The sequence below is a fragment of the Pleurodeles waltl genome, unplaced genomic scaffold (genome assembly GCF_031143425.1).
Source record: "Pleurodeles waltl isolate 20211129_DDA unplaced genomic scaffold, aPleWal1.hap1.20221129 scaffold_37, whole genome shotgun sequence".
Taxonomy (NCBI): Eukaryota; Metazoa; Chordata; class Amphibia; order Caudata; family Salamandridae; genus Pleurodeles; species Pleurodeles waltl.
Genome location: NW_027150076.1, coordinates 7,041,057 through 7,052,759, shown reverse-complemented (window position 1 = coordinate 7,052,759; position 11,703 = coordinate 7,041,057). Strand labels below are relative to the sequence as shown.

The 11,703-nt window shown below is 49.4% G+C and overlaps 1 protein-coding gene across 1 annotated transcript in view; it reads left to right on the top strand.

Annotated features, from left to right (window-relative positions):
• Positions 1-2,118: 2,118 nt before the first annotated feature.
• LOC138276116 (zinc finger protein 436-like) overlaps positions 2,119-11,703 on the top strand; it is a 35,845-nt gene continuing 26,260 nt past the window's right edge. The window contains exons 1-2 of the mRNA XM_069219164.1: positions 2,119-2,176; positions 4,577-5,925. Of these exons, the coding sequence (XP_069075265.1) occupies positions 4,593-5,925 (1,333 nt within the window). The 5' untranslated portion in view covers positions 2,119-2,176; positions 4,577-4,592. The remainder of the gene's footprint in view (positions 2,177-4,576; positions 5,926-11,703) is intronic.

Here is an 11,703-nt window from a genome sequence, read left to right as displayed (position 1 = left end):
ACACAAGAGAGCGCCGCATCTTCCACACCTGTGAGATCCGAAGCCCCCCCTCTGGTGACACCCCCAGCGCCCGCCCCGCCGCAGTCACACAAGAGAGCGCCGCATCTTCCACACCTGTGAGATCCGAAGCCCCCCCTCTGGTGACACCCCCAGCGCCCGCCCCGCCGCAGTCACACAAGAGAGCGCCGCATGTTCCACACCTGTGAGATCCGAAGCCCCCCCTCTGGTGACACCCCCAGCGCCCGCCCCGCCGCAGTCACAGAAGAGAGCGCCGCATGTTCCACACCTGTGAGATCCGAAGCCCCCCCTCTGGTGACACCCGCAGCGCCCGCCCCGCCGCAGTCACACAAGAGAGCGCCGCATGTTCCACACCTGTGAGATCCGAAGCACCCCCTCTGGTGACACCCCCAGCGCCCGCCCCGCCGCAGTCACACAAGAGAGCGCCGCATGTTCCACACCTGTGAGATCCGAAGCACCCCCTCTGGTGACACCCGCAGCGCCCGCCCCGCCGCAGTCACACAAGAGAGCGCCGCATGTTCCACACCTGTGAGATCCGAAGCCCCCCCTCTGGTGACACCCGCAGCGCCCGCCCCGCCGCAGTCACACAAGAGAGCGCCGCATGTTCCACACCTGTGAGATCCGAAGCACCCCCTCTGGTGACACCCGCAGCGCCCGCCCCGCCGCAGTCACACAAGAGAGCGCCGCATGTTCCACACCTGTGAGATCCGAAGCCCCCCCTCTGGTGACACCCCCAGCGCCCGCCCCGCCGCAGTCACACAAGAGAGCGCCGCATGTTCCACACCTGTGAGATCCGAAGCCCCCCCTCTGGTGACACTCGCAGCGCCCGCCCCGCCGCAGTCACACAAGAGAGCGCCGCATGTTCCACACCTGTGAGATCCGAAGCCCCCCCTCTGGTGACACCCCCAGCGCCCGCCCCGCCGCAGTCACACAAGAGAGCGCCGCATGTTCCACACCTGTGAGATCCGAAGCACCCCCTCTGGTGACACCCCCAGCGCCCGCCCCGCCGCAGTCACACAAGAGAGCGCCGCAGGCGTCCTCAGCGGAAGGGAATCGTGAAGGGGAGACCCAGCCACACGAATTGCTGCTGCTGGAAGGGGGTCATCATGGGCTTACACCACGTGTGCTCTAACGCGGTGTACGTGGAGGTGTCCTGGGGCAGTTGCAGTGGTAAGCCGTGATAGGGCATGCGCCCACCCCTGGCACCCTCAAATACCACCCTGGGAACTCCATCCAGTGTGGCCCCTCGGTGAAGCAGGCCCTGACACAGGCACAAGAGAACAACGAAAGCCTGATTGGTAACTCACACGAGGCCCGGGAATCACCACGAAAGGGGGAGGCATAGCACCTCTTCCCGACCACACAACGGCTGCTGCTGCTCCTGGCTCCGGCCTCCAGCTCTAGAAGCTGGGGAGTTGTTAGTTCAGACCTGATGCACCACTCGCGTCAAGGGAGCGGCCTTTGTGACTCCAGCAGCAATACTCTGAAAACTCACCCCTCAGATGCAGCATCCGCTGGGACACAAGGCTCCCTGCGCCCTCCCAGGGGAAGAGCCCAGCCACACTCTGTGCCCCATGAGGCAGCCAAGATTGTTGCCACAACACTTAAACCCTCCTCATAAAGTAGGCTGAGTGCTTTAGCAGCTCCCGAGACAATATAATCAGGCTTTAAAGAAACTTAATTAAAAAATGTTTGATAACAAACCCTTCTGGGTGTCCTCATTGCAGAACCTGCTCCTCTGCAGAAGGGTGGGGCCGGACAGGTGCTGACGCTGCCCTCGCTGACACGGAAGTGATACTACGGACAGGCCTGCGAGGTGCTTCTGTGTATCCGCTGCTTGTGCTGACTCTGCCCCTGCTGACCTGTGGGTGATTCTACTGACAGGCCTGCGAGGAGCTGCCTTGTGTTCGCTGCTTCTGCTGACTCCGTCGCTGCCTCCACTAACCGGGATATTATACTCACGAGTTGGAAATTCGGTTATCAGCGTCTGAAATTGGTGCTGTCGCTGCCACAAATGCCCAGGAAGTGATTTCCTGACAGCTCTGAGGGGAGCTTTTGAACATCCGGTGCTAGTGCTGACTGCCAGCGGTCACCCGGAAGTGAACCGTGCATCAGTTCCCCACAGAGGGTTCGGCGGTGGTTTTAAGAGAAGAGGGAGGTGGGTGTTAGGAGGGCCCGGGGCGGAGGGCCGGTGCAGGGAACGGAGGAGGGCCCGGGGGGCGCACTTCAAGGGAGGGGGGCCCGGGGCACATTGATCGGCGCTGTCAGCTGTTGTGCACTTAACTAACTCCGGTTACTCAGTTATAGACTCGGACTCGAGCCATCAGCAAGTCCTGGGCAGTCAGTGGCTCAGTCCTCGGTATGATGCTTCTGTGCCCATCTGGTTCTGTCTCCTAGACCCGGGCACTCCCGGCTGGAGCCATAATCTGCAGCTCAGCCACGCTCATTAGTCACAGACCTACACTCCAGGCCTGTGCAGCCCAGACAGTGCCAGGGCTGCCAAGCACCCTTGACCTCATTAAGATGCGACCGTGCTTTGCAGTGTTCCATCCCTGAATACTCCTCGCTCTGGCCATAACTCCAGTTTATTAAAAAGACAAGTGTCTCTAGCCATCACCCAACAGAGCAGCACACAAACCGATATCACAGACCTCCACCCAACCCAGACCAACATATCCCAAAGCAGAATACATGGCAGGTCCTAGACACTGCTTTGTGGACATCATACTCCTCATTTCCTTGCTTCTCTTCTCAAACATGCATTTAATAACTTTACTCTGCCTGAGCCACTTTCATAACTGCCATTAATGGACAAACTACCCTATAGGGCCTTCTCTTCCTAAAAAGTTCAAAAGGTATTGCCCCAGTTGTAGCATGCAGTGTGAATCTGTAAGCTCCACCCTGTTCCGAATCTCTTTTAAGAACAGTTTCCATAACCTTGGAGGTCAACTGAAAGCCATTCTCAGCCAAAATAACCTTCTGATTACTCTCCTTACGAGAGCTTCCTCTGGAAACATGATCACAGTTCACATGGTGACCCTATTCACAATATCCCTTTCAAGCCCCTAGAATGCTTATCCACTAACACAAGGAGATAAATGGGAATCGTACCAAATAGCAAAGGGCCAACATATTTTGATGCCAGGGGCCAGTGGATTTCTCTCTGCACACCGATGGGGAATTCGAACCTTCCTACTCTTATCTCTCTTACTACACCCTAAACACTCCCTCCCTTTGCACCCAGTCTGAAGACCCATACCCTACAACAAATAACTGCTCCTCAACCGTACTTTTGTCTTGCACATCCCGAGATGCCTTATGTGCACTTATTCAATAAGACTTCCCTCAAGCTCTCAAGCAGCACTAATCACAAACCTCTAAAAACAACACTGTTCTGCACTGACAATGTATTGTTGATTTTGCTTATAACAGTCCTGCACTGCAATACTCATGGCTTCTTTTTATTCATGGGCCTGTTTTAGTTCCACTCCGTGGCCCTTGCACTGGCATCTGTAGCAACACAATGGGGCAATCCTGTGGCAAAACTATGCAAACTGTGAGCATTCACAAGACACTACTTAACATCTTCAAATTATTTCTCACATTCGTTACCCCACACGTAGTCTACACCTTTCCTCAGCTGGGGTCATATGGCACAAGAAAATTAATATGCAAACTCAGAGCAAGATCTGCATTTCTTCAGGAGTCTAAGTATTTCTTCTATGGCTTTAATCAAATCATCTTTGGGGCAGACCCCTTTAGCAGAGATTACATGACCTAGGTGATCCAATTCCTGAGAGGCAAACTTGTATTTTTTCTTTGAATTTAAATCCATTATCCCTCAAGACCCAGCAAGGGAAGTTTGTTAAATTATAGTGTTAGGGTCATAAGGACATATAAAAGCATTACGGCTGAGGATAGGGTGGTTCCTTTAGGGAAGGATAGTGCTCACATGAATGGATTATAACTATATTTTGGATGGGCAGCAATGACCAGGATTTAGATGTGCAGCCGAGTAACTCCTTTATACTGGTACCGCCAGAAGTAGTCTGCGCAGAACTTCACAACCTGCACATGATGAGTCTTATTTGTACAGACACCTTCAGGTGATACAAGCTTCTTTGTTATGCTTGTAATGTTCCTCGAGGGCAGCCTGACATCGAGTAGGGTGGATTCCCTCCAAGGCATCCTCACCTCGAGTAGGGTGAAGGGTAGATCTTACCCAGCTCTTGACATCGACTAGCTGTTTTGTTTTAGCGACCAGTGCTTTAAGCTGGTAGTTAGACCACTGCTGATAGAGCTCCCAGAGGCAGAGGGGGAGGTTGGTCGTGGGGGTAAACGGGACTGCTACCAAAGAGTTCTGCAGTCCGATAGCATAGTTCATTAATTTGGATTTTAGCAATTTGAAAAGGGCGGCATAGGGTGTTAAAATAATGAATTATTATTTTTACTTAAAGCTTAAATGGAGAACACAGGGGGTTGGTGAGACAGGAAGGAGTATTTTAGGTTAATTCTCCTGTGAAAATGTGTTTTCTTTTCTCTTTTCCTTCCTTCACAGACACTTGAATATCAGAATGGAGAAAAGAGAGGCTCCAGGAAAAAATAGAAAAGTAGAGTGTTCACCTGAACTTGTAAGAGCCGCACTGCCAGTTTCACCTATCCATAATGTGTCTGCTTCAGGATCCCAAAATAATGCTGGGCGGGACCATGAGCTGGAGCTGCTATCGGGGAACCAGCCCAACGTGATCCTTTTGTCAATGTTACAGCAGTTGGATGCCAAACTGGATAACTTGCAGAATACCTTAGAGGATGTACCATCTAGAGTCGCTGGGCTTATGAAGCAAATCTGGATAGAAAAGGGTCACTATCACCTGAAAAATGGTGGTGTGTCTTTGGGGATGGTCAGTCCGGTGACTGTTAGAGATTGTTCTTTCAGTAGATCCCCTCCAATCAATCTTTCAGTCAGAGCAAGGGAGCTGAACCAGTGCCTCCAGCCTACATCTCCACACTGGCGTGAACCACAGAAGAGCCAGAGCCTCCAACCTATGTCTCAGGATGGCCATGGACTACAGCAGGACTGTACTATCTCCAGGGGCCCTCCTCTGGATGTTCAAGTCATCCCAGGTGAGCCAAACCTTCATTCACCAGCATTTGATGATGAATCACAGCAGGACCAGTGCATGCAACTAGAACCAGAGGAACGCATGAAGAAAGAACAATTGTATGCAGATAGTTGGGACCCACAACAGAACTTCTATCTGCAGCCTCCATTTCACGAAGGACACAAGCCAAGGCAAAACCACTGTAGACAACCAATGCTACCAGATAAGAAGGAATCAGATGAATGCATAAAAAAAGAGTTGTTGTGGTTTGATGGTGAGGGACCACAGCAATACCACTGCAGACAACCAACATTTCAAGAGGAGCAGAACCTACAACACAGTGCTTGCCTGCAGCAGGTGCTCTCTGATGCACAAGAGCAACATCAGAACTGCAAGACGGAACTGATGCACCCTGAGGCACAAAATGCAGATCATCACTACAAGCTGGAACCACTGCATCCTGAGAACTGCGATGTGAACTACGAGCAAGAACCACTACATCCTGAGGACCGAGATGAGAACTACGAGCAAGAACCACTACATCCTGAGGACCGAGATGAGAACTACGAGCAAGAACCACTGCATCCTGTGGACCAAGATGAGGACTACGAGCAAGAACCACTGCATCCTGAAGACCGAGATGAGAACTCAGACCTACAACTGACATGTACTGATGCGCAGGTCCCATCTGTATCCTCCTCATTCCTGGTACAAAATACTGCTGTTACAGATGGAGCTATCGCAACAGACCCATTGGAGAGAGGAAACACAGAATCAGATGTATTGCTGTTCAAATCCATCCCAGGTATTTGCTTTATAATGAATAAACATCCAGAACCTCGACTAAAATTGTCTAGCTCTGAAATAACGTAACATACAGCATCTGCAAAGTGGATGTTTCCAGATTTTTAGTAAGACTTGCAGGGGGCCAAATCATAGTTGTGTTGTGTGGTATATTTCGAGGTGGGGGCTTGAGTACACCAAAAGGAGTTATGTGCCCGGTATCTCCTCTATTTATGCACAGGAGTTTCTCCTTCTCATTCAGAAGTAGGCTGAGCATTGGGACTCTGCATACAAAGAATGGCCTGAATTGTGGTCCATGCAGGATAGTCCACATTCCGGGCTCAGGAACCCTGAGGAATTAGTGGCAGAACCTGTGATTTCAATCCAAGCACCACAGTACTCATTGTCCCCTAAGTGTCAGGTGCAAGTGAGGTGTTATTCACTGAGAGTAGTAGAAACATTGCCCTTTTTCTTTGCTGGTGGAAACTGAAGCACTTTAAAGATTGGTCAGGGTCTGTGTGATGTTTGTGTGTACAGAATCAAAGAGGATGTGTGGGTCTGTCAGGGTCTGACGCTTAGGAGGTGAGGACGGCAGTGAGAAGAAAACAAGTGATCTGTAAACCAGGCGTAATCTGTAGTGATGGAAGGAATAGGGCAAGGTCCACGGCACCCCAGAGCTTTCAATAAGACGTGGTCTGTTTTCTGTAGTGCGTCGGTACATGTGGAAAGAACAGGGGGGCCTGCAGGTCAGAGAGGGTCTGTTATGTAACATACCGTATGACTTGATACCAGAACCATCCAAAAACTCATTTGTCTCCGTCAAGACAAACTGCACGCCATTATCCGATACCAGCTCACGCACAAAAACCCTGTGGCAAAAATGTCAGTAAGAAAGGTGATGACACTTTGAGTGCTTGGTTCACGTACAATCCTTACTTCTTACCACTTTGACATGTAGTCTACAACCACAAAGGCAAAGTTCTGATGCACAAAAAGCAAAAGGACCCCAAAAAATAATCAATGGCGTCTTTGTCTCAATATCTGACAGGACAACCCACAGACAGAACTACAGAGAGCAGTCTTTTATCGTTTTGCAAAAACATGTCCACTCTCTAACAGCCCTATCCACATCCCTGTCCTTGGCAGTCTGCCAATATTGCATCATCAATCTTTTCTTGGTAGATGTCATGCAGAAATGTCCTTCGTAGCTCATCTCTAAAAGACTTCACCTGATCAAGTAGGGTGGAGCAAGTGTATCCTGACGAAACAATACTCCAGCCACCAATGACAACTCCAGCTGGACTTTGTAATTCCGGGCTCAGGAACTCTGAGGAATTAGTGGCAGAATCTGGGATTACAATCCAATCACCATCCAACACATCGTTCCCTAAGTGTCAGATGCAAGTGAGGTGTTAATCACTGAGAGTAGCAGAAACAGTGCCCAGTTTTCGTGCTAGTGCAATACTAAAATGTAAAAAAATGGGCTTGGTCTGTGTGAAGCTTTAGTGTACAGGATATAAGGGGATTTGTGTGTCAGTCAGGGTCTGCTGTTTAGGAGGGGAGGAAGACAGTGTCAGTTGTGGTCTGTAGTGATGAAATGGATAGGGCAAGATCCACAGCACCTAGAATATTTTCTAAAACATTGTCCGTCTTTCTGTAGTTTGTAGGGACATGTTCATAGAACTGGGGTACCTGCAGGTCAGAGAGGGTCGGTTGTATTACAACATACTGTATCATATAGGACAACTTATAAATTCAAGGGGATTTCAGTATTAGATAGGGTCTGTGGTGCTGTGGTCTGTAGGGTTATGTACACTGTACATTGTGGTCTTAATGTCAAGCCGGGTTAGTTGTGTTGCAGTTTACAGGATTAGGTGGTATATTTGCTTACTTTTATTTTATCTAATATGGCCCCTTTATAAGGGCCAGATATGTCTGCCGTTATGCCTCCTTTTACGCTTCCGTCAGGTTTTCCTCCCACTAAGTCACCAATATCAATGGTAAAAGTATTGCGTAAAATGGCGTCCCTGCACTCACAAAATCTGGGAAAATGGTTCTGGATGACGTATGGGCACCTCTGCTAGTGCAGCGGTGCCCTCACACACATGTACTTTGCACCCAGCCTTCAGAGTCTGAAGGCCTGGCATATAGGTGACTGATAAGTGACCTGGTGCAGTGAAAATGGCTGTGAAAGGGTGCCTACACCATTTCACACAGGCTGCAATTGCAGTCCTATAGAAGCCTTTGCATGGGCTCTGCTAGAAATGGGGTCTCTAGTTGGCAGTCGGTTTGCACCCTGACTCTTATTCTAGTCAGGATAAGTGAGATATATGCTCAGAGAACCCCTGCTCACCCACTTGGTAGCTTGACACAAGCAGTCAGGCTTATCTCAGAAGCAATGTGTAAAGCACATGCACATAACACACAGTAATAAAGTGAAAACACTACAGAAGGACATCACACCAGTTTTAGAAACATAGCCCATATTTATCTGTGTAAGCCAAGACCAAAACAATAAAAATCCAAAATACAGTGCTAAGGATATGAATTTTGTAAGACTTATCTTAAAAATACAGTTCCTTGAAGTCAATAGCTCCACCTGGGGCTATCACGACATTGTGATCAACAAAACCAACAGTTTAGGCCAGCCACAGCGTTGCGGGCCAGCTACGGTGTCGGGAAGACCAACAAAACAGTACCTTTAGAATTGCTGGGCGTCGTGATCCTCACTGTGAGCTCCGGAGAGCGGTGTCACAGGCGTTGCGGTGACGGTTCCGGGTTCGGTGTGGGGGTCATCGGACCCTTGAAGTCACATGCATGTGTATCGAACTCCGAATTGATGAAGTCAGGAGAGCTGGAGTTTATGGCGTCGGGGCTGTGGTGTGAAGTGGGACAATGCGACGTGTGGTGCCCACAGGTCACGGTCTAGGCAGCGGCGCAGTGATGGTGTCCAGCGGCGTCGGTGAAACCAGGGCTGCTGTGCGAAGCGAGGGGTGCGACGTGCGATGTCACCAGGTCACGGTGCAGGCAGCAGCGCCATCGTTCCTGAAGCGCTGTCGTCGTTAAGCCGAAGCCAGCGGTGTGGGACGGGGCTGTGCTTTGTGTACCTCATGAGTGGTATCCACAGTGCAGGCAGCGGTGCCAGTGTCACCAGGAGCAGTGCTGTCAGGGAAGCCCAGACTGCAGTTTGAGCTGGTGATGCCGGAGTGCGGGGCCCACAGGTCGTGGTGCGCACAGGGGCTCAGTGAAGTCATCCGATGACGGTGCCGGTGAGACCAGGGTTGCGGTGCGAAGAGGGGCAGTGAGGCTCCGTGCAGAGTCAGCAGGTCACGGTACAGGCCAGCGGCATCACTGACGGCATTGCAGTGGTTTTTCTCCTTTAACAGCACAAAACACACAGTTCCCAGTGTTGTAGGCAGAGGAAACTGGAGTCTTTGATATCCTTGAGACTTCCAACAGGAGGCAAGCTCTACTCCAAGCCTTTGGAGAACTTCCTCAAGCAGAACACAGCAAAGTTCACCCTTTGCACTCTTGTCAGGCGGAAGCAGCAACTGCAGGCCAGTCCAGCAAAGCAACACAGCAAAGGGACAGTACTCCTCCTCCAGGTCTTCAGCTCTTCTCCTGGGCAAAGGTTCCTCTTGATTCCAGAAAGATTCTTAAAGTCTGGAGTTTTGGGTCTTCTTCTTATACCCCTTTCTGCTTTTAAAGCTGGCAAACTTCAAAGCAAAGTCTCAGGTTTTTGCCAGATCCTTCCTTGTCCAGGCCAGGCCCCAACAGACACTAGGGGGTCAGAGACTGCATTGTGTGAGGGCAGACACAGTCCTTTCAGGTGTGAACGACCACTCCTCCCTCCCCTCTAGCTCAGATGGCTCATCAGGATATGCAGGCTACACCCCGTTCCCTTTTGTGTCACTGTCTAGAGAGGTGCAAAACAGCCCAACTGTGAAACTGACCCAGACAGACAACCCACAAACAGTCACAGAATGGTTTAAGTAAGAAAATGCCTGCTTCTAAAAGTGGCATTTTCAAACAGACAATTTAAAAACCAACTTCACTAAAAGATGTATTTTTAAATTGTGAGTTCAGAGACCTTAAACTCCACATTTTTATCTGCTCTCAAAGGGAATCTGCACTTAAAGGATATTTAAAGGCAGCCGCCATGTAAACCTATGAGAGAGATAGGCCTTGCACAGTGAAAACCGAATTTGGCAGTATTTCACTGTTAGGACATATAAAACACACTAGTAGATGTCCTATCTTAAACATACACTGCACCCTGCCCCTGGGGCTACCTAGGGTCTACCTTAAGGGTGCCTGACATGTAGTAAAAGGGAATGTTTAGGCCTGGCAAGTGGGTACACTTGCCAAGTCGAGTTGGCAGTTTAAAACTGCACACACAGACACTGCAGTGGCAGGTCTGAGCCATGTTTACAGGGCTACTAATGTGGGTGGCACAACTAGCGCTGCAGGCCCACTAGTAGCATTTGATTTACCGGCCCTGGGCACCTCCAGTGCACTTTACTTGGGACTTACCAGTAAATCAAATATGGCAATCATGGATAAACAAATCAACAGTACAATTTACCTTGGGAGCACATGCACTTTAGCACTGATTGGCAATGGGAAAGTGCGCAGAGACAATAAACCAGCAAAAACAGACCTGAAGAACTAGGAAGAGGAAGGCAAAAAGTTTGGGGATAACCCTGCAAAAAGGGCCATTTCCAACAGGCTCTGTAGGGGTGGCAAAAGTAATGCTGCAGCACATAGGGATCCCATGGAACCCCAGTGCCCTCGGTACCTAAGTACCATTTACTAGGGGCTTATAAGGGGGCACCAGTATGCCAATTTGGGATGAAATACTGGGTTACCAGTATGTAGTGACAAATTTGGGAAGAGAGAGAGCATAAGCACTGGGGTCCTGGTTAGCAGGATCCCAGTGACACAGTTAAACACTCTGCCAAAACAGGCCAAAAACCATAAGCACTGGGGTCCTGGTTAGCTCAATCCCAGTGACACACTCAAACACAGTGACAAACAGGCCACAAATGGGGGTAGCCATTCTAGAAAAAGGCTACTTCCTCACAGTCCATTACTCTGTGGGTTAGAGACTAGCACATTTATGCTTAATATTAGTTCAACCCAAATCTCAATTTTCCCCAAGACAAGTTCTACACCATTATCCAATACCATATCACACAGAAACCCCTCTCTGGCAGACACAAACCTCACTTCTGTCCACTTTGACATGTAGTCCACAAGCACAACAGCAAATTTCTGATGCACAGGAACCCACTTCTGTCTTGTGCAGAGCTCTGGATATCAGTCTTCTATCATTTTGCAATTATCTGGTAGTCTTTCTCTGATGAATCTTTCCACATCTCTGTCCTTGGCAGGCTACTAGTATTGCATCATCAATTTTTTCTTGATAGATATCTTACCTAAATGTCCTTCATGGCTCAACTCTCATAGCCTGGACTTTGCTATAGGTCTACAATTCACACAACAAATTGTTTTTCCCTTGGCCATCTTTTCCTGATGAAATCAATCACTCCTTTCCTGATGAAATCAGTCACTTAAAAAAAAATAGGGTCTTCATCCAATGTCTTTCACTCTTGTTCACACACACACACACTCTTTACATGAGCAACACATATTTTCTACAATCCATTCCAAATGTTCACACACACACCAACATTTTTCTCATGTTCCTGCTTTCAAGACAATCGAGGCAAGTAATCAGCATTTTTATGGGCTAGGGCAAAGCGCTCTGTCTATTCTGTAATCTCTCTTTGGGCTTCAA